This window comes from Tursiops truncatus, chromosome 1 (assembly GCF_011762595.2).
Source record: "Tursiops truncatus isolate mTurTru1 chromosome 1, mTurTru1.mat.Y, whole genome shotgun sequence".
NCBI lineage: Eukaryota > Metazoa > Chordata > Mammalia > Artiodactyla > Delphinidae > Tursiops > Tursiops truncatus.
In genome coordinates, this window is record NC_047034.1 from 41,127,678 (window position 1) to 41,150,635 (window position 22,958).

A 22,958-nucleotide genomic window follows, 5' to 3' on the forward strand; every position below is an offset into this window, starting at 1 on the left:
CCCCCTTCACTGGAAGGCGAAGTCTTAACCACTGGACCACCAGGGAAGTCCCGAGGAACATCTTTAAAATCCTTTTTATCTTTTCTGATCCTGATAAAACAATCTTTGCCAACCATATTTCAATGCCCCTTGGAGGAATGAAACAATGTGGGAATGACTGGCCTTTGAATTTTGAGTAAATTACTTGTATTTGCAAATCTCTTTAGCACCACCACAATATGCTTATTTTCTTTTTTTAATGTTATGATTCATAACATTATAATCATAATGTTATGATTCATAACATCTTGGAAGATAAAGGTACTTTGGTAACATTTACTCTATTTTTAGCTATCACAATGAGAAACTGTGATCTTCTAAAAAAATCATCATGATTATTATTGAAGTTACTAAGTATACAGAGGCATGAATTGTGTTCCTGTGGAGCATACACACACAACAGTATTGTATTTGATTACAGAAACTGTAGATAGTTGTGCTCAACAGGTTGTGTTCAATTTAAATAGAGGTCAGGACAAATGGGCTTTGTTATGACAGTTCTTAGGGTACATGAATGTTTAATAATGCCCTAGTTTTAAATTAATTTATAACTAATTCGCTGTGGAAGCTTGGAAGAATTTTTAAAACTCAGGGTTAAGATTAGAATGAAAGCAAACTAAATGTATCTTCTGCCATTTTAAAATCAAGAATTAAAAGATGCTTTATATATTCTAAAAAAATACTTTCTATACTGCTTTTCTTCTAACTACATTAAAGATACCAAAAAAACCAACCCAGGAATCAAAGATGATGTATAAGAAAATTTCATATAAGTGCATTTCTTCTAAGATGAATATATAGCTAGGTTCTTGAGATTATCTGTTTGTAGTAATTTAAAAGAAACCACAGTATTTTGTTTCTACATGAGGTATTGTGGTGAATATAATCATTACCTTAAATAAATGACATTTTTGAGTAGCCAGAAATCAGAATTTTTAATTGCTATTTTGTGGATTTTATAAAACCTCATCTCAAAGTGCATTTACCTTGCGTAACATTTGGATTGTGGATATGATGGTACACAGAAAACAAACCTTTCAAAGCAAAGTACCTTATTTAATGACTACCTAAAAAAATATATATATACCTTTATTATTATTTGATAGATTGAACACACCCTTCAATTTATATTTCATTTTATTGTATGCTTGCTTTGTATAAAATTATAGGGGATTTAAAAAAACTAGCCACTTCTCCCCTTTTTTTAAAGGAAAAAATCATCACATTTACTTAAGTAAATTCCATTAGAGGTAGTATTTCTCTTGTCTTTTTGTTCAGCCACTGGAGTCCCTTGTGACCTTGGGTATGTATTCTAAGAGGTGACTGATGGTTCGTGATGTTCTGAATTTTCTGGTAGCTTGCCTGTTGCCTGCCTCTAGGTTTGTCATCACCCTTATGCTGGCTTACACAGTATTCCTTCAGTCTCTTATCTCCAGGCTTTGATGCATATGTTCTGAAGGTGGCCACAGTGACTTTGGGTAGCAGCAGATGGTGAACCTTCAGGCTGCCACCGGCTATACTGGTGTTAAGTTGGAAAGTTAACGTTTGATGAAGAATCAGTAGTGCATATGAAAGAGCTTTCGCTGCTGAAATATCTTTTAATTAAAAAATTAGCATACTCAAACCTTTGTAAATGTCTGGGCATTTAAAGAAATCTAAAATTAGTTGTTTTCTTATACAAGAATTCGTTACTTACCAGTTTAGATTTGTGTTGCTTGCTAGTCCTACTGTGGTTCCTGCCCCTGCCCCAATATGCTTGTAGTTAAGGCAGATAAAAGAATTATGTAAACTGAACTGGGATGTTTTTGGGAGTTAAATGTGTTTGGATAAACATTTAAAGTGTATATATATATATAATTTTACATTTCCTTATTTTATTATTATTTTTAACATCTTTATTGGAGTATAATTGCTTTACAATGGTGTGTAAAGTATATTTTGATTTATGGTAATTTGGAATTTAATAATTGGAAAGAAATGTGGATCTTACGTACTACTTCCATAGAATCCTAGTAGATTAGTTCTGTGGTTCCTACCTTTGAAGATACTTCTAGCTTATATAGAAGCCTAAAGAACTTAGCCCGCTTCAAAAAGATATTTCTCCTTGCTCTGAGTTGGTTGGTAATGTTTTGGCTTTGCTATCAGTCCACAAAGCAGTACCCTTTTTTTTTTTTTTTTCTTTTTTTGTGGTACGTGGGCCTCTCACTGTTGTGGCCTCTCCCGTTGCGGAGCACAGGCTCTGGACGCACAGGCCCAGCGGCCATGGCTCACGGGCCCAGCCGCTCCGCGGCATGTGGGATCCTCCCGGACCGGGGCACGAACCTGCGTCCCCTGCATCGGCAGACGGACTCCCAAACACTGCGCCACCAGGAAAGCCCCAGCAGTACGCTTTTTGATTGTTTGTTCACTTAGTTCATGATATTGTGCTATGTTGGAAGTTCTAGCACAAATAAAACACTGGTAAGACTCCAAATAATTTTTTTCTGTTCCCTTTACATCACAGGGGTACCTTTTATGCTTTGCTGAAAATAGATTCTTGAGAGTAGTAAATGAAAATGCCCTTTAGGATAGAGTTGTAAGTATCCGTGTCAAATTTTACTTTTCATACTTCAGTTCTTATCAGTGAAACAACTTTTGTGAGCATGACCATTAAGAACAGATTGATTTCGTGGCATAACAGGTGAGAAGTTCCTCTACACAGTCTGTTCATGCTGATGCTCCTGATGCTGCAGCTTCTCATGGACAGAAGTGGCAGGCTGAGTATCTTTTGCTTTTGGAGTTGCTGGGCAGTGGTACAGGGAACATTGCTAGCCTTCTGATGTCAAAGAAAGAGAAAGTTAGACCCCAGTGGGGAGAATTGTTGGTATTAAAGGTCACCTAGTACTCTGTTTTCTGGTAGTTAAATTTTTTATAAGATTATCTCATGAGCATAAGGTATGGAATTAACAATCAACAGTAGAAATACATTTTGAATATTTTAAACATATAAAATGAGATGGGTTTTAGCAATAAATATAAATAACATTTGCTTATCATCCTGTGGTATTGACAGGGAGAGCAAAGGTTTAGTGCTTTAGGTTTGTTGTTCAAAACCATTTCTACAGAAGAATAACATTACTAGCTCCTATAAAGCTGCCAAGATGAGTTTAGTAACTCATCTAATAGTGGTCAAGTTAAGTGTGGACTTTTTTTAAAAAGAGAGTACGGTAAGTATAATCATATTTATCTGGAACTATGTTGAAAAAGACTCTCTAACTTGTGGAATTGGGCTTCTCTGTTTTCTCTGGCTTCTTTATTATGTTTATCCCGTTCTTTTCTGGTATGTTTGTTTATGTGTGAATTCCCAGCAGTATAACTTGCACAATTGAAGTCCATTTAGATGACATCCTGTCAACACGAATGGTACTGTGACACCATTAAGGGAAACGCTGTTTGTCTGGTATGGCTATCTCTGTAAGCTTTTCTTAAACATTAAAAAAAACACTTTTATTAATTGTTCTGGAGTCCTGTGAAGTAACTGGCACCAAAGCAGAGATAGATATTCCCTCAGATAACCCAGGTAGTCTTTCTTTTTAAAGGAATTGGAGTTGAATTTACTTTTAGAGACATTTTGATTTATGGTAATTTTGAATGTCAACCTTTAAATTAAGTATCTAAAAAAATTAAAAAATTAAAAAATGGCTGGCACATCATCTTCACTGAAGGGAACTATCCATAATTCCTCACCACAATCATAGTGTCTTTATTGCTATTTGTCTCTTTTCTTTTCTCCAAATTTATTTTTCATATGCTTAAAAAAAACTCATTTGATACTTTTATCAAATCAATCATTTGATACTCTTGATATATTCCCCAACCTCTCCTATCTTTCCAGAGATGGTACCTAGTTAAATATTGGGCTTTCCCCATTCTAGTTAACAAAATTGACTTATAATCAATTGGAGCTTTTCCTGCAACTGTTGCGAAAGAAGAGTAGGCAAGTCTCATTGTGCTGGTGGAATTGAGGAGCAGATGAGGCTAATCCTAAAGGCATAAGTTGTCTGTTTTTTTTCCCAGTTAGGAACAGTGATTCTATATATTACCACGGGCAAAGATGAAGTAATCTCTCCTGTTAGACCATATGCTAATATAGTGCTGATAAGTAAGTGTGAAAAATAAAAGGGAAAAATACATTACTTGTATTCTTTCCAAAAGGTATGATATCCAAGATAATTATTTCATGACAGATTTAGTTATAGTACTTGTTTTATCATGAAACAAAAGATGGTTTTAGGAGTCTTTTATTGGGAAGACAATTGTATCACTTAGTACCAAATTAGACTTTTGTCTTTATAAAGGTGAGCAAACCCATGAAGCAGTTTTTAAATTGATATGTTCTAGTCCACAAATGAACGAATTCTGTTTGAGGGTTAAAGAAGCTATTATTTTGTCCTTTATGCTGACAGCTTCATTACAGATTGGCCTGCTGTTGGCATTAAAAAAATGTTTGGCTCCTTATGATCTCTGTGCATGCAACTATAATATTAATGCAGCGCCATAGCACTGTTCATTAAGAAATGACTCTAAATGAGGTTGAAGCGTGTAAATTTGGAAAGATACAGATGTTAAATGCAGTCGTTTCTCTTTGTATACAGCCACATGGCTAATAATTTCCAAGTGGCTAAAGCTCTTGTTAGCAGGAGTGCTGGTGTGTTAAGAATGGCTCTATAAATAACTTTAAGAACTGAAGTTGAAGGTGCTTCTTTTAAAGACTACTGTTAACTAAACATTATTGCCAAACAGATGGAAAGCATTCACCAGCCTGATGTTTTTAGGTCTAATTATATTATCACCAGCCCTGTACGGCTCAGTTGAAGAGGTGTATCCAGAGGCCAATTTATAATCATTTAGCCAACACCTGTTTGGGAGAAATTGACAGTCAAAGGGCACATTTAAAAAAAATCACATATGTTCTTGTGTTTATTGCCTCAATGTGAACATTGTCTAGTTGCAGACAAACTTGGAGCAGAAAGTAAATGTAAACAAAGCAGCCCTTCTCAGCCATGTTGATCGATCTTAATTTGGCCTTTTTATTGGATCCACTTCATGCTTCATGGCTAAGTGAGACCAACAAAGAGATATCACTCCTGATTTATGCAGGTACATTCTGTTCAGTCGATTAAGAAGTTTCTGGTAGAAAAAAGTTCTTTGCTTTGTACAGCTTCCTTACCTTTTACCTAGTGAAACGTTTTCTATTTCACATAGAAGTATGTTATTTAAATTAGGATTGGAATCTGATGAATAGCTTAAAAGAGTCATAACTTGATGTGAAAACAGATGAGATTTAAGGAATACTGAATGTCTTCACAGACTCAGTAGATGTTTATTGAGCCCTCCTTTACAGAGGTGTACCCCCTTTTGCACTCATGATATGTTAATTTAACTGTCAAGGTTCAAGTTCTTTGAATGTGTTTCCATGCCTAGGAGGTTCAAGATTGGTGGTGAATATAGCTCCGAGGGAAATCATGGGCAAATAGGTCTACCCTCTCTGAAAATAGTTCAAAACCTGATGATCCTACTAACTCTTTCATTTTAGTGTTTTTCCTTCTTCTGACATACTTCTCTTTGGAAAGACATGTATATGTTGCCTCCATTTTCTTATCACCCATTACTAACTCCGAGTAGTTGGCTTCTGTCCCCACCAGTTGACTACATGATGTAGTACTGAAAGTTATGAGCGACTTCCCAACTGCCTTAGGCAGTAGTCCCTTCTTAGTCCTCATTCTTCATGGCTTCTCTTTGTTGTTTGGCACAGGTGATTACTCTCATTTTAAGCATTCTCTTTTCCTGATGTCTGAACCACTGTATTTTCTGGGGTTTTTGGTGTATTTCTCACTGTACTTTTGGTTGTTATCGTATTATATACCCTCAATATTCCAGCTATGTATACACAGACATAAATAGTATAGTTTAGCAGTTAAAGAGGAAGAGCCCTGGAGCCAGATTGCCAGATTTCACCTCTAGCACGTCTTAGCTTTGGGAGCATGGGCAGGTTAACAGTTTTATGTTTGTTTTCTCCTCTGTAACATTGGTTAACAAAAGTATACCTACCTTGGAACGTCCCTGGCTGTTCAGTGGTTAAGACTGCGCTTCCACTGCAAGGGGCGCGGGTTTGATTCCTGGTTGGGCAACTAAGATCCCACATGCCGTGTAGTGTGGCCAAAAAGGAAGAAAATAGAGTATACCTACCCCATTGGATTGTTAAATGAATTATGTGATTTAATTCCTTAACCCCCATCACAGTGCCTGCTATAAAGTGAGCATTCCATTGGGGTACTTCCTCATGTCTTTAGCTGTTATTTTTATGGAGATTGCTCAGTTACGGTACATCTTTAGTCCTGACTTATTTTCTAAGCTCCATTCCCAAATTGCTGTCTACCTTCCAAACTTTTACACCTAAATTCATTCACATATGTTTATTGAACAATTACTGTGGGAGATGGATAGGTTATGTGTTGGAGGAAATACAATTTCTGCCCTGTATTAGCTTTCTATCGCTGCATTACAAATTACCACAAACTTTGCAGCTTAAAACAACTAAATTTATTATGTCAAAGTTCTTTGGGTCAGAGGTCTGACATGGATTGCTTTGGGCTAAAATCAAGGTGCTGGCAGGGCTGCATTCCTTACTGGAGACTGGGAGAAAATCCACTTTCAAGCTCATTCAGGTTGTTGGCTGAATTCTTTTCTTTGTGGCTGTAGGACTGTGGTTGCTGGCTCTCAGCCAAGGGTTGGTCTTTGTTCCTAGAAGCTGCCTGCTCCTTCTCATGCTTACTGTGAGCTCCTAGAGGGCTCTTTCCAGCGCTTACGTGTGGACCTCTGTATCCAGCAACAACACGTCCCTCTCATACTTCGAATCCCTCTGATTTCCCCTTCTGCCATATCATTTTTGTGCTCTCCAGTTCTGGACAGAGACAGTTCTCTAAGGGGTCATGTGATTTGATTAAGCCAAGTCAGATAATCCAGGGTAATCTGTTTTAAGGTCTGTACCCTAATTACATCTGCAGAGTCCTTTTTGCCAGTAACATAACATATTCACAAGTTATGGAGATTAAGATATGAGTGTCTTTGGCAACTGTTATTCTGCTTAACCATGCTGATAAAAAGCTTGACATTTGGTTGGGATATAGACAAATGACCAAATAAAACCAAATTGAAGAGGCTGGTACCATATGCAGTGGGAGAACAAAGGAAGAAAATGTCAGTGACATTTGAGCTGAATATGGAAAGATAAGTGCTTGTTTGATAAGGGGCTGGGTGAACATTTCAGGGAGAAGAAGCAATAATAGTGATAGCAATAATAGTAATAACTGGCTGTACCAAGCAGTTTTAAGGATTATCTCACTGAAATTCTCACAAATGGTAGATACTATTATTATCTACCATTATAGCTTCTACAGATGAAGCTATAGTATCTTCACATGTGGTAGGAATGGTAAAACTATCTTATTGGGTAATTGAAGGAATTAACAATGATTACACATGACTAAAGCATAGCACATATTAAACACTTAAAACATGGTAGGCGAAAGAGAGTAGAAGGTGGAGGAGAGAAATACTTAGGAGGTAGAATTGACTGGACTTGGTCACTGGTTATGAAGGTGGGGGGCAGGGGAGAATTCACGGTGACTTAGGGAGCTTTTTGATTTGGGGGTGTTCCATGGGTGGTGGTGTTATTCAATATGGTAAGAGGTGAAGCGGGATTTTGTTTTAGTTTTAGTGGGGACAGGGCTTTGGGAAGAGGAAGAGATGAGTTTAGGAGGTATCTGTGGGAATATTCAATTGAAATTAAATGGAGTTAAAGAATATAGGTCAAGCACTCAGAAGAGGGGTCAAAGATGAAGTTGTCACTATTACTTAAAATTCATCAGGTCTTAAACGGGTTCCTCTTTGTAACTCCCATTTCTTCTCACCATTCTTTTATTTATTTATTTATGTATGTATGTTATTTATTTATTTGACATCATTATTGAGGTATAGTTGCTTTACATTGTTGTGTTAGTTGCTGCTGTATAACGAAGTGAATCAGCTATATGTATACATATATCCCCATATCCCCTCCCTCTTGTGTCTCCCTCCCACCCTCCCTATCCCACCCCTCTAGGTGGTCACAAAGCACCGAGCTGATCTCCTTGTGCTATGTGGCTGCTTCCTACTAGCTCTCTATTTTACATTTGGTAGTGTATATATGTCCATGCCACTCTCTCACTTTGTCTCAGCTTCCCTTTCCCCCTCCCCATGTCCTCGGGTCCATTCTCTACATCTGCGTCTTTATTCCTGTCCTGACCCTAGGTTCTTCAGAACACTTTTTTTTTTTTTTTAGATTCTATATATATGTGTTAGCATATAGTATTTGTTTTTCTCTTTCTGACCATTCTTTTATTTTTCTAAGCTTAATATCTTCTTTTACCCTTGACTTCCAACTCTCTGGAGGGGGTGGGGAAAAAAAAACCCTGTTTACAGTGTTTGCAGATTTCTGTGGTGTAAATTCTCCCGCGATGGCCCATTTCGGACTCTGGCTGCTTTTGTGCTACAACAGCAGAGTTGAACAGCTGCAACAGAGACCGTGTGGGCCTGCAAAGCCTTAAATATTTACTACCTGCATCTTTACAGGAAAAGTTTGCCAACCTCTGCTATAGTGTTTCTCCAAAACGATAAGATTAACATAATATAAAATATATAATATAAATATTAAAATGTTTATAAAATATAAACTATAAATATGGTAGCATAATTCCCTATCTCTGTTCACTCTTTTTTTCACCAAGATGGGTGCAGGGGGAGTGGATAGTTTGAGGGGGCAATGTGTGAGATTATGAGGGGTCTTGAGGTCATTGTTTTTTTTTTTTTTTCTTTTTTTGAGGTCATTGTTTTGAATGTGTGCTTTTTCTCTGAATGAGAAGTGACATGATATAACTTATGTTTTTAAAAGCAAACCCTGCCTGCTATTTTGAGAATAGACCATAGGGCAGCAAAGATGGAAGCAGAGAAATCTGTTGGGACACCATTGTTATAATCCAGGTAAATCTTTGTTTCATTCAGGGTAATAGCTGTGGAAGTGGTGAGGTGAGTTCAGATTGTGGATACAATTTGAAGATAGAGCTGGCAGGACTTGCTGACGAGAAAAGAGGAGTTAAGGATGAGTCCAGGATGGAGAAGTAGCACCAGAAGGGTGCCTTGGGTTAGAGCCTGGGTTATTGAGATCACATTGTAGCAAGTTGCTACATTAGAGGTTTTAGGAAGAAAACTGAGACTTCAATTTCTGTAAAAAAAAAAATTTTTTTTACTTTTTTAAAATCATATATGTTTCATGAGGAAAAGTTCTTTTTCTAAAATAATTCTTCCTTTTCGAAATATATTTTAAAAATAAATCTAGGAAAATGTAGTAGTGTTTCTAAAATATGGCATTTTTAGAAAGGAAACACACTTTTAGATAAGACTGTTTTAATCCTGTGATTTGGCGACTTAAAAAAAAAATCAATTCAGAAATTAACAATTTTGGCAGAGTCAATTTCAACACTTCCCCCAAACCTTTAAAGTATAGTTTCAAAAAGTTATGAGTTCATGTTTCATTGTATTGTAAATAGGTTATTACTCATGTCTTTTATGTAGGTTTTACTTGTAATGGACACAAGGACAGAACAGACATTCATTCTAAAAGTAAGTAGAATTTTTCTGTTTAATGAATTTAGAAATTTATTTTCAAATTATACTTCTGAAAGAAAATATTTAATTTTTTTCTGGGTGTTTGAATGTTCTTTTATGTTTGCAGTGATCTGTATTTATTTTACTTTGTGTCCTTCCATCACAGTGGATAAATACTCTATAGCATACATTTAAAAAGAGGCTTAGGTTATAGAGTATGGAGGAAATAATTTGGATAAGTTGAAGACTCATTTTATGCTGTTTAAATGTATAGTGTATAATTTAAATACATCTCTAGTACATTTTGCATAATATGTGAAGACCACACGCAGTCATACCTTTGATTATGATTATAGTTCTTAAGAGCTGAAATTTTGCCTTAAAGTCTTTGTTACAGGTATTTGGGAAAGTGTTATCTACACCCCTGGCCCTGTCTTTTTTCTAAATTCAATTTTGATTCTCTGTATTACTCAATTTGTAATTAAATGAATAAAGGAAGAAAACCCCCTCAATTTTGTAATTTCAAAATCATATTTGAAGTGGATTGTGGTAGTACATATTCTAAAAATATCCTAATTTAAGCATTTCCACAGCATCCAGAATTAATGAATTTCGGATTAGTTTTATATTTTTCTGATATTTTTTCTTTTACTCATCAACATGGCAGTTGGTCACAATGACATATACTGAAATAAATTTCTTTTTATGAGTATACTTTATCACTGGCATTTTCTCAGATTTTTAAACCAGGATATGACAGCAGAAACTACACATACCTTGTTCCTTTGGAGAAAACTTAAAATGATCTTTGTACTTTTTTGGAATAGAATTTTAAAACTGCCCGTTTAATCTAGGAATGCCTTTTGTGTCTCAGGAATTTGAACTGATCTCACGATGTCTACTGCTTTAAAGATACACATAAGTAAAATAAAACTTAAGAAAAGGTCATAGAGAAATAACTGTGTGTCATCCTGATGACTTAGTTTGAGAGCATCTCTAATAAAAACACTGACCCACGTAATTGATTTTAATGGCAGCTTTGTGGCATCTTCCGTTCTCTGGATTCACGCCAGATGCCATCAGCAGAGCCTCCAGGGACTGAGGGGCATAGAGCAGCAGATGAGTGGTTTCTCTGAAGCCCAGGGTAACTCGGATAGATTAGTTTGGTTGATAAACACAGAGCACAGCAGGCTCCAAAGGCAACTGAGGGTACAACTGACCTTTTTGTTCTCTGTCAGGGTCTAAGGAAAAGCAGTGAATACAGCAGGAACAGAAAGACCATCATCCCCCGCTGTGTGCCCAACATGGTGTGTCTGCACAAGTACATCATTTCTGAGGAGTCGGTATTTCTTGTGCTGCAGCATGTGGAAGGTTGGTTTGTAGTTTAAATTGTTTGTGGAGTGAAGAAACCTGCTTAGCTTTTTAGTTTCTGTAATGTCCTTCTTACTTCTGTCATTACTTGAGCGGATAAAACATAGGAAACACGAGTGAGAGATTGTTTCCTTATTCCTCTGCTCTCCCTCCCTAGTTTGAGTTGTGAGGGAAAATGAAAGCCCAGGCGAGAGGCAGATTTCATTTGAACTGTAGTAACATTCTTAGATATACTTAACTACTTACTCACTCCTAGGATTGGTCCAATATGATGAGAACTTTAATGCGAATGTGTGCTAAGAGAACTAAGTTTTATTTTAGGGATTTCTCTTGTTTTCTGCTGAGAAGATACACTAATGTTAGATGACAAAATGAAGAGCATCCCCTGAAGAATTAATTAATTACCTCCTTTTTTAGAAGGCATAGGTATTTGCTTAACATTTGACATTACCTAGTTATTCTGATCTGGGTTTTTACGAATACAGCCACTGGCATCACATATGGGTACAAAGCAAAGGTACAATGCTCTGCCTTCAAACTATGAAATTTCAGCTCTTAGTAAAGGGAAAAGGTGGCAAAAAAATACTATATTTTGGTTTGTTTTTGCCCTTTAACACCTAAATTTAAATAAATAGTCTTTTATGTAGAATGAACACAGCATATAAATATTAATCCACAAAATAAATATTGCCTTTTGGCTTTTGAGAGGTGTTCTTGAAATAATAGAATTAAAATTATTTTCCATATTTCTTGAATTTTAACATTACTGAGAATAAAGAACTACTGTGCTTTAGTAATAGGCATAGCATTTGAATTGAATGCATTTTCCCAGGAAAATGAGTCATTGCTTTGTGGAATGAGGTCTCGTATGATAACGAATGTAAGATTTTTGGCGGGGGCAATAAACTATTAATATTGTTTATTATGAAGTACAGCACAAGATAACTACAGATGGAGGGAAGACCTCCATATGTAGTATTTGATAGGAAATTCAGAAGGGGCTCCATGGTCTCTCAGGTATTAAGAGAGTTAATTGCGTGTGTGAATTGGATAACTAATTCACCTTTGTTCAGATATTATAGACAGCTTTTATCCGAGGATACCAGTGCATTACAGACATTATTGAATTAGAGGTCATGTCATCTGATAGCGAAATACAGCCACCTCTGGTGTGGAACAAAATAACTTGCGTAGTAATAATCCATAATAATTTAGAACAAGGTCAGTAGGATGAATGTAATTATAGTCAATATTCTATTACCCAGTGTGGATTACTCATGTTGGAGATTATCTGTGGCAGATTTTTAATCCTCGTGTACCTCTGCTATTTGCAGCTTCCTCTTCCTGTTTTTCCTTTTCCTTCTCCAAATACAGTACTTCATTTTTTCTCGTGCCATCTTCTCACCTTCTCTTATACTTCCCAAAGCTGATATTTCAACTGATTTTACTTTGTTACTATAGAGAATGTTTATAATACGCTTTAAAGCCGTAGACATGTGGCTTTCAGATTTTCCACTGTTTTAGATTATCTTTACCAAGTCTCTTTCCTTTATTGTGGACCGTACCTGACTTTGAATGGTTACGTGACCATAGAATTTGTCCTGGATTATTTAAACTTGGGGGGTGGGCAGGAATCTCTTTTGACTACTCATTTCAGGTGTTTATTGTTTAATTTTAAGAAGATTTTATAATACAAATATATTGGATTGTGGTGTAAATAGGGACTCTGGATTCATTTAATATTCAGCAAATTTATTGAGCATGTACTATCTATTAAGCTTTCTTTTAGGTGAACAAAGCAGGAAAAGAGTCTGACTTTTTGAAACTTACATTCTTCTTGTGGAGAGTCAAACAGAAAAACAAAAGCATGATAATATTGGCTAATAATAGGGACCATACTCATCTTTAATACAGAGAGCTCTAATCGAGAATGACTGGGGGACTACTTTAGACTAGTCAAGGAAGCCCGCTCTAAGAAGGTGACATTTAAGAGGAGTTCTGAATGACAAAAGAAATAACCGTTTGGATGTAAGGGGGAAACCCATTTAGGTATAGGGATCAGTGTAAGAAATAGGCAAAAAGAAACTTGCAATGTTTGATGAACAAGAAAGGAGACGATTCAGTTGGAGTCTGGTAGGTGAAGGCAGTGGTGGTATATGAAGCTGTTGGAGAAGCAGGCAGGAGCATGGTAAGGGCTTTGGCTTTCATTCAGGTGCATTGGGAGACCATTGGACATTTTAAGCAGTGACAATGTCTGATCTACATTTGAGAAAATCACTCTGTTGTATGTGGAATGGATTATAGAAAGGCAAGAGGAGAAGCAATGAAGTGTAATAAAGTAGTCTGGGCAAGAGATGATGATGGCATGGCCTTCTGGGATACTTGTGGAGTTGCTCTGAGGGTAGTCAGTGGGACCTGTGATGGATTTGAGGTCAGGGAGAGAAGAATCTAGGATAATTTCCTGGATTTGGCATTGAGCAGTCAAGTGAACTGGCTGATAGACAGTGTGTTATCTTTTTACATGTCAGTGGTACTTTCTTTGTTACCTCTGTGAATTAGGAGGTTGTGCATATATCATAAAAACATCACTTTCATATACGTGAATAGCTATTACTGAAAAAGTAAACACTGAAGAATTGTTTTCTCCATAATATGAATCCTTGAACATTTATGATTTGGGCTTTAACTCCCCTTTGCTTAACAGAACTATTCATGATTCACATGAGTCTCTTGGACTAATTTTCATAACATTTTAAATTAATTCATTTAGAAATATATGGAGTGCTCTCTGGGATACAGGCTTAGCTCTAACATGGCAGTGAGCAAAATAAAGACTCTGCCCACGTGGAGCTTGCAGTATAGAGGCAGAACAGACACTAAGCAAATACATAAGTAAATATATGAGGGAATGCCAGAAGGGTGAGTTGGGGGTTGTTATTTTATAGAGAGTGGTCACCTTATTAAGAAGGAGACATTTGGCCAATGACCCGAGGGAAATGAGAGAGGGAGCAGATGTGGACATGGGAGGGAAGAGTATCTTGGCAAGAGGGAACAAGTACATAGGCCTGGAGGCAAGAGTGTATTTGCTGTACAAGAAACAGCAAGGTCAAGTGTGGCTGGAGCAGAATGGGAAGAGTGGAAGGAAATGGTATCAGAGAAGTGGGGAGGCAGGTGGGCAGATCCGGCGTGGTCTTCTAGGCCACTTTAAGAACATAGTTTTTATTCTGAATGGATAGGAAGACCTGGGGGATATTGAGCAGAGCAGTGACAAGGTAGGGATTACTCTGGTTGCTTGGTGGAAAATAGAATCTAGGAGGGCAAACTCAAAAGCGGGGAGACCAGGGCTTCCCTGGTGGTGCAGTGGTTGAGAGTCCGCCTGCCGATGCAGTGGACGCGGGTTCGTGCCCCGGTCCGGGAGGATCCCACATGCCCGCGGAGCAGCTGGGCCCGTGAGCCATGGCCGCTGAGCCTGCGCGTCCGGAGCCTGTGCTCCGCAACGGGAGAGGCCACAGCAGTGAGAGGCCCGCGTACCGCAAAAAAAAGAAAAAAAAGAAAAAAGCAGGGAGACCAGTTTGGAGGTTGTTGCAGCACTCCAGGTGCAATCGACGCTGGCTTCCACAAAGCATTAGTGGTGGAGGTAGTGAGAAATGCTTATTAGATTCTGAACACATTCTGAAGGTAAAATTGACGTTGACTCTGCCTTGTATGACTCCATGGTTTTGGGCTTAAATAACTGAAAGAATGGTTTCCATTTACTAAGATGAGGAAAGCTGTGGGAGGAGTAGATTTAGAGGGAAAAACCAGAGATTCAGTGTTGGACATGTGAGTTTGAGATGCTTATTAAATTTCCAGGTGGTGTTGAGTAGGCAGTTGGATATGCCAGACAGGATTTTAGGAGAGAGATTTAAAATGTTTATTGTTCCTATTAATGGATTTCTTATTTTAACTCTGTTTGAAGAAGAAAATGTGGGAGAAACAAATGTATTCAGTCAAGGCTATATGTGTTATTAAAACTTTAAGTTCCTAAGATTAGGGATTATGATTCATTATATATATATATATATATATATATATATATATATATGTATCCCAGATATATATATATGTATCCCAGCATTTATAGGAATGCTTTGTACATAGAAGGTGCTCAGTGTATAATTGCTCAATACTGACTAAGAAAAGATGAATGACTAGGTTACAAGAAAGTGATTGGAAAAGCTTCTGTGCAAATAGGTGGGGGATGGGAAAGAGTTTCTCCTCAAGTTAAGAGGGGACCAAAGGGATGAAATGATTCTCTTTTTATTAACTAGTTTTAAAAAATCATTATAAAACTAATATAGAAAGAAATTCATACCAGATGGAAGTATATAAAGTAGAAATAAAAATTCTTCCTCATTCTTCATTTTAATGCCCATTTCTATTCTCTAGAAATAGGGTGAACGTTTCCAGAAATTTCCTGTGTATATAAACATATACTTCTCCCCCCTACCTGTCTGATTTTTAAAAAAAATATTTATATTTATTTGGTTGTGTGAGGTCTTAGTTGCAGCACACGGGCTCCTTAATAGCAGCTCCAGGGCTCCTTAGTTGCAGTTTGCGAGCTCCTTAGTTGCGTTGCGTGGACTCCTTAGTTGTGGCACATGAACCCTCAGCTGCGGCATGCACGTGGGAAATAGTTCCCTGACCAGGGAACCCGCGCCCCCTGCATTGGGAGCACAGAGTCCTATCCACTGCGCCACCAGGAAAGTCCCTGTTTTTTAAAAACATAAATGCATTTTACATATTGTCTGTAGCTTGCTTTTCCCCCCACCCTAACAGTGTACTTCGGACATCTTTACTTATCAGTACATATAGGTGTCCACTGAGAGAGGCGGTATAGTACGTTGATTAAAAAGAAGGATCTTAGGGCTTCCCTGGTAGCACAGTGGTTAAGAATCCGCCTGCCAATGCAGGGGATATGGGATCGAGCCCTGGTCCGGGAAGATCCCACATGCCACGGAGTAACTAAACCCGTGAGCCACAACTACTGAAGCCCGCATGCCTAGAGCCCGTGCTCCGCAACAAGAGAAGCCACCACAATGAGAAGCCCGCGCACCGCAACGAAGAATAGCCCATGCTCGCCACAGCTAGAGAAAGCCCACGCACAGCAACACCGAAGACCCAACACAGCCCAAAATAAATAAATAATTAAATAAAAATTAAGGGGGGAAAAAAAACCGAAAAGAAGGATCTTAGAGCCAGACTATGTTAGCTTGAAGGCTGGCTCACAATTTACTAGTTGTGTGACCTTGGGCAAATTATTTAGCCTTTCTATACCTCTGTTTCCTTATTTGTAAAACAGAGATAATAAGAATTACATAATAATTATGTAATTAACTGTAATAATTACATAGGGTAGATGTGGGGATTAAATAGTTGGTATATGTAAAGCACTTATAATAGTGCCTAGTACATGGTAAACACTAAGTGTTTACAAATATTGCTGTTTGTTTATTTTTAATACATACAAGGTATTTGGTTGTGCAGATTTACCATAATTGATTTAAGTAGTCCTCTGTCTACTGTTGTTTAAATTGTTTCCAGTACTTGTCCCTGTATATGTGCATTTTTTTTAAATTTTGTTTTGTTTTGAGAATTATTTGTGAGACAAATTTCTTGAAGTAGAATTGCTGGGTCAAAAGATGATTTTTGATCATGGGTCCATCAATATTTTATCATATGTATTAAATTTAAATTCCACTTCGGGTCAAGTCAATTGAAAAGATTTTCTTTGTAATCCTGCAGAAAACCAATAGATGAAAATCTAAAGAGAGACAAAAAGAGTTTTTATTAAACCTTATGGGTTGCTATTTTCATAGCTTAAAGTAGCTAATATATGCAATTTTATGTGCTTCAACAGGGCTTAGAAAAGTGTCATTTATATTCTTAAAGTATTAAAAATTATAAATATTTTAGATATTTTCTATTTATATTTTGTGATTTAGCAATAACAGGATTTTTTTTAGGTTAATATTATTAATGTTACAATAATAATGTTGACATTTGTGTAAGTTTGTGTAGTAGGCCTGATCTTAACTCTGTAGAAAGTAGAACTCAGCTTCTGTGGAAAGAAACTTCATGGGAATTATGTATTTTTGTAAGTTATGTGGTTTTCATGATTTTGTAATTGATAAAAGTATGTCATAGGACCAAATTTTTGTTTCTATAGCTCCACATTGAGCATTAAATCTAACTTGGCCCCCAAAAAGGAATGGAAAGAACTAAAACAGTTCTTTTTCTCTCTTGAAAATGCACAGTTTTTATACTTCACATTAGAGTACTTTTTTAGGCTAGTAATAAATTTCCATAAAGAAAATGCCAACAATTACATTAAAAAATTTTAATCTAGTAATGAAAAGAATGGAATTAAATAAGATGCCATGTTTGATTAATCAAATTGGTAAACTTGCTAATATCCAATATAGGTAAGATGCTATGAAGATGGCACTAATACACGTTGTTTGTAGGAGTGGATTCTGGTACAGCTTTTCTGTAAAGCAATTTAGTGACACATATCAGAAGCATTAAAGATATTCATACTTCCTGACCTAGCACTTTCATTTCTGGTGTTGTGTCCTGATGAAATAATCAGAGGTGTTAAGTATTTGTAAGCTAAAGTAGACATTATTTTAATTCTAATAGTAAAAGACTAGAAGCAACTTAGATGTTCCACAATAGAGGAACATTTAAACACACCATATCTATGTATCTCCTGGATATGCTATATAGCCTTTCAAGTTCATATTCTCATGAAATTAGAAAATGTTTATGATAAGATGTTAGTTGTGAAAAGTCAAAAGATAAATGTACTAATGGTTAATAGTGTTTATGGGTGATTTATATATTCTGAATTCTTTGCTGTTCTGTGTCCTTTTCTATATTAAATTTTTTGAAAATAATAAAACCATGTATCTGTTTTAGAATAAGAAGAAAGCATGACCAAAAATAATGACATTTTTAATTTGCATAAACTTTTCCTAAGGTTTTCAAAAAATTTGTAAAGATGTCATCTTTTTATAACTCAATTTAATAAATATTTAATTCCTATTATTTTACATGCTAGACAGAATCCTCTCCTTGCAGTTATGAAAACCCTGCAGTACGGTAAAAGAGCTAATGAACGCATAAAAGTAATATTAGTATGAAATAGAATGTTGTAAATGTCATAAGAGGGATGAAGTGATACAGAGGATTCTGAAAAGATAGGAGTTGTATACGTGAGGGTATGTAAAAAAAACTGATGAAAGAAAACAAATTCTGAAGCACCTTCAAGAATAGGTAGGATTTTGACAAGCAGATATTGGGGAAACTAAGTGGTAGGTATAGTTTGAGCAAAAGCCCAGCATCGGTTATATGTGGAGAAATTCTATTCAGGTGAAATGTGTGATGAGTTGAGGGAGAGGAACAAATTATGGGTTGATACTGTATTACTAACGGTCCAAATGCCTATATGGAGTTGTTACAACATTCAGTAGGTGGGCGGGGTGGGGGTAGGGTTTGGGTTCTTGGAGAAATGACATGATAAGATCTGTGCTAAAATGGAAGATTACTTGGGCAGCAGTTAGTATGATAGAGTGATACAGGAAGGACTGAAAGTAGTGGTCTAGTTGTAGCTATAACATTATTCCAAGAAACACAGAGTGGTCAAAGGAATTAAAAGAAGAGGAAGACTGTGGGAAACATGGGTAGATCTTATAGGACTTGGAAACTTGTCAGATATAGGAAGAACAAAGGAGAGAAAATAGTCCAAGTTTTTGTGCCTCAGTAGCTCTGAAGTCAGAAAGAAGAAGTGATTTGGAGAGCAAAAATAAAGAATTTAAGCACATTCAATTTTAGATTTGAGCAGCTCATCCAGGTTGAATTAGCCTAAGAATGAATGCAACTTTTCTTAGAACTCTACTAGGTACTGTTCCTTGCTGATCACTGGAACTTTACAGCTATAGATAGTGTCTCCTTTGTGATGGCATATCCCATTCTGATAAGCTATGATTTGAGTTAACAAGCATTGAGTGAATGCCTATCATGTCCTGCACACTGTATAGGCAGTAGATATATAAAGATGAAAAAGACTTAGTCCTGTCCTCACAGTAGGACCGTTGAACAATATACATCATTTTATTTGGACTGCATACAAGAACCCCAGCTTCAGGGCAGGCATTACTGTTAGTATGCCACAGTGGAGGTATTTGTGATAAGAGGAATGTGGTTATTGTTGTCAAAAGAATCAAAAAAGATGGAATCGATGCATAGCTTCTTTTGTGTGTGAGTGAGTGAATTTCAAAGCCATATATGAATCTTTAAACTTTAGTTTGAATATGGAGAAATATGAGACACCGAGCATAACCTAGTGATGACAGAAAGTTAGTTAAGAAGAAGCAAGAGGGAAGTTAAACACCACAATGTTCTATACCACTAATTATTATCAAAATTGGATAAGATTGTTAACTGGATCATTGGTAGAAGAAGATGTCTGAGTATCCTAGGATTAATATTATGGCAGTTCCCCTTTATAGCATTACTCTTTGCTGGGCACAGTATTGGGCGCTTTATGTATTTATTGAGTTTCTCGAAATGAAATGAAATGCCAAGGAGAGAAAGATATTTTGGATGCTTCCATTGACCTTTTTACACATATAATTGACTGTCAGTGATTATTTCCCCTAAGATTTAGTTCCCCTTGGTATATGATGTTTAATGATGACATTGAAAAATGTGCTGAGGGCTTCCCTGGTGGTGCAGTGGTTGAGAATCCGCCTGCCGATGCAGGGGACGCGGGTTCGTGCCCCGGTCCAGGAAGATCCCACATGCCGCGGAGCGGCTGGGCCTGTGAGCCATGGCTACTGAGCCTGCGCGTCCGGAGCCTGTGCTCCGCAATGGGAGGGGCCACAACAGTGAGAGGCCCGCGTACCGCAAAAAAAAAAAAGTGCTGAAAATAATTGCTTCCTCCTTGTTAGTACAGGGTTTCATTTTTGATGTATTAGTTCCTATTTTTGGGAGCAATAGTTATATCTTTACAAAGTATGCTCCCACAATTACTGTTTTTAAGATTTCTGAATCAAATTTAACTATTTTTTTTGTAATACTGTTTCTAGTCAATAGAGCTTTGGTGGCCATGCTTGAAAAAATTATTAATAAACAGAGCAGAACATAGATGTTTCTAGAGTAAATTATGTTTAACATTAAAGTAGAATTTTAGCTGTGAAATTTCATATTAGTATTTGTTATAACCAATTTCTCTTCAAAGGAAGAAATAGGTTGTCATTTAAAAAATAATTGATATTAGGAGATATGCTTGAAACTGTACTCACCAGTCAGCAATAATAAGAAAGCATTTTAGTTAGTTATTTAGTTTTCTTTTCATTGCAAAAATTTTATTTAGACTCTTTGTTGTCGTGAATCCCAAATCCAAGCTCGACTATTCTTCAAGAAGGCACTTTATTAAATTGCTTCTTACAGCATACTTGACATTAATGGGTATCATTGACTTGCTTTTGATTGATTATTAGAATACTTTTTGTTTTTTTAATGGCTTCAGTAAGTAACCATTAATTTGGTGTTCTTAATTTTTTTTTTGGTTATGCTTATTCACAGGTGGCAAACTCTGGTCATATATCAGTAAGTTTCTAAACAGAAGTCCTGAAGAAAGCTTTGACATCGAAGCAGTGAAAAAATCTTCACTTGCTAAAGTTCAACTGCAACAGCCAACATCTAGTCCTCAGGACAGCAGCAGCTTTGAATCCAGAGAAAGTGATGGTGGAGCCATGCTTAAAATTCTGCCTTTGAAGACTAGTCTTACTCCAAGCTCTCAAGATGATAGCACCCAAGATGATGATGGGCAAGACAGCTCTCCAAAATGGCCAGATTCTGGCTCAAGTTCAGAAGAAGAATGTACTACTAGTTATTTAACATTATGCAATGAATATGGGCAAGAAAAGATTGAACCAGGGTCTTTGAATGAGGAGCTTTTCATAAAGACTGAAAGGAATGATGTTGATACCAAAGCTATAGAAAACTTCCCAGCACACCTTGCTGCTGACAGTGACAGCCCCAGCGCACAGCTGACAGCCCATGAGCTGAAGTTCTTTCCTGGAGATGATGGCCTGGAAGCAGTTAGTTCTCCAAGAACATCAGATTCCCTCAGTAGATCTAAAAACAGCCCCATGGAATTCTTTAGAATAGATAGTAAGGATAGCACTAGTGAACTCTTAGGACTTGATTTTGGAGAAAAATTGTATAGTCTAAAGTCAGAGCCTTTGAAACCATTCTTCACTCTTTCTGATGGAGACAGCACTTCCAGAAGTTTTAGTACTAGTGAAAGCAAGGTAGAGTTTATAGCTCATGACACCATTAGCAGGGGCTCAGATGACTCAGTCCCGGTTATTTCTTTTAAAGATGCTGCTTTTGATGATGTCAGTGGTACTGATGAAGGAAGGCCTGATCTTCTTGTAAATCTGCCTGGTGAATTGGAGCCAATGAAAGATGGTGCAGCAATGGGACCTACTAAATTCACACAGACTAATATAGGCATAATAGAAAGTAAACTGTTGGAAACCCCTGATGTTTTATGCCTCAGGCTTAGTACTGAACAGTGCCAAGCACGTGAAGAAAAAGGCACAGAGGAACTGAGTGATCCCTGTGGGCCTAAATCCCGTAGTATCACAGAGAAACACTACGCACAGGGAGATCTTGGGATGTTATTTGTAGCAGCTGATGATCATAGTAATGCGGGAGACATGTCTTTGTTACACAGTTCGGATCCTAAGTTTCAAGGACTTAGCTTGGTTGCATCGGCAGTAACAGCAAACAACGCAAAAGAAAGCTTATTCCATATTTCTGACCCACTCTCAGGTGCTAATGAATATAACGTAAATATAGACACTTTAAAAACTGAAGAAGTATTGCTGTTTGCAGATCAAACTGATGATTTGGCTAAAGAGGAGCCGACTGTATTTCAGAGAGACTCTGAGACTAAGGCAGAGAGTGGGTTAGCACTAGAAGGAGACAAGGAAATACACCAGATTTTTGAGGACCTTGATAAAAAATTAGCATTAAACTCCAGGTTTTACATCCCAGAGGGCTGTATTCAAAGATGGGCAGCTGAAATGGTGGTAGCCCTTGATGCTTTACATAGAGAGGGAATTGTGTGCCGCGATTTGAACCCAAACAACATCTTATTGAATGATAGAGGTCAGGAACTTTTGCAAATGCATTTCTTTTTATTCGCTGTTGCTTCCAATTAACTGAGTAGGCGTTTTATCTTGTAATTAGTATCTTCATTTCCTGTCTAGAGCTTCATTATCAGTGCAGCAAATTCACCCCCAGTAATAGCTTCTAGTACTTAATGATGCCATTATTCTTAATGATACTGTTTTTAGCTACAAAAGGAGTAATTACAGTTCACTTCTGCAGAAAATGGAAGAGAAAAATGTTTTGATTTCTCCTGTCGTTTTGTTTTTAGGACACATTCAGCTAACGTATTTTAGCAGGTGGAGTGAGGTTGAAGATTCCTGTGACAGCGATGCCGTAGAGAGAATGTACTGTGCCCCAGGTTAGAGCAATCTCCTAAAATGTTTCACTTGGAAAAGTAGTTTGGCAGCTCTCATTTCTTTATTGAAGTTGTATTTTCACTAGCAGTTGACAATATGTTGGATTTGGTTATCTCTTTAACCCTTTACAAAAGATAATTTGGGGGATAAAAATCATTACAGAATCCATAGTATATGTGTGTATGTATATTTGTTAGTATATGATGTTAAATGGGTTTATACTTCTCTTAGAACTGGCCATGAATTCATAGAAATGTCAACTTCTTAGTGTTTAAAAGG

At 36.9% G+C, this 22,958-nt stretch overlaps 1 protein-coding gene across 8 annotated transcripts in view; it reads left to right on the forward strand.

The window, feature by feature from the left end:
• The window catches only part of RPS6KC1 (ribosomal protein S6 kinase C1), a 217,607-nt gene that overhangs the window by 159,620 nt on the left and 35,029 nt on the right, over positions 1-22,958 (forward strand). For 5 of the 8 annotated variants that reach the window (XM_019918312.3, XM_019918311.3, XM_019918316.3 and 2 more), the window contains 4 exons: positions 9,691-9,738; positions 10,962-11,094; positions 20,725-22,320; positions 22,592-22,681. In XM_019918312.3, the coding sequence (XP_019773871.1) occupies positions 9,691-9,738; positions 10,962-11,094; positions 20,725-22,320; positions 22,592-22,681 (1,867 nt within the window). Of the gene's footprint in view, positions 1-9,010; positions 9,100-9,690; positions 9,739-10,961; positions 11,095-20,724; positions 22,321-22,591; positions 22,682-22,958 lie in introns of those variants that run through there. The other 3 variants (XM_019918318.3, XM_019918315.3, XM_033853215.2) reach the window with 3 other exon arrangements.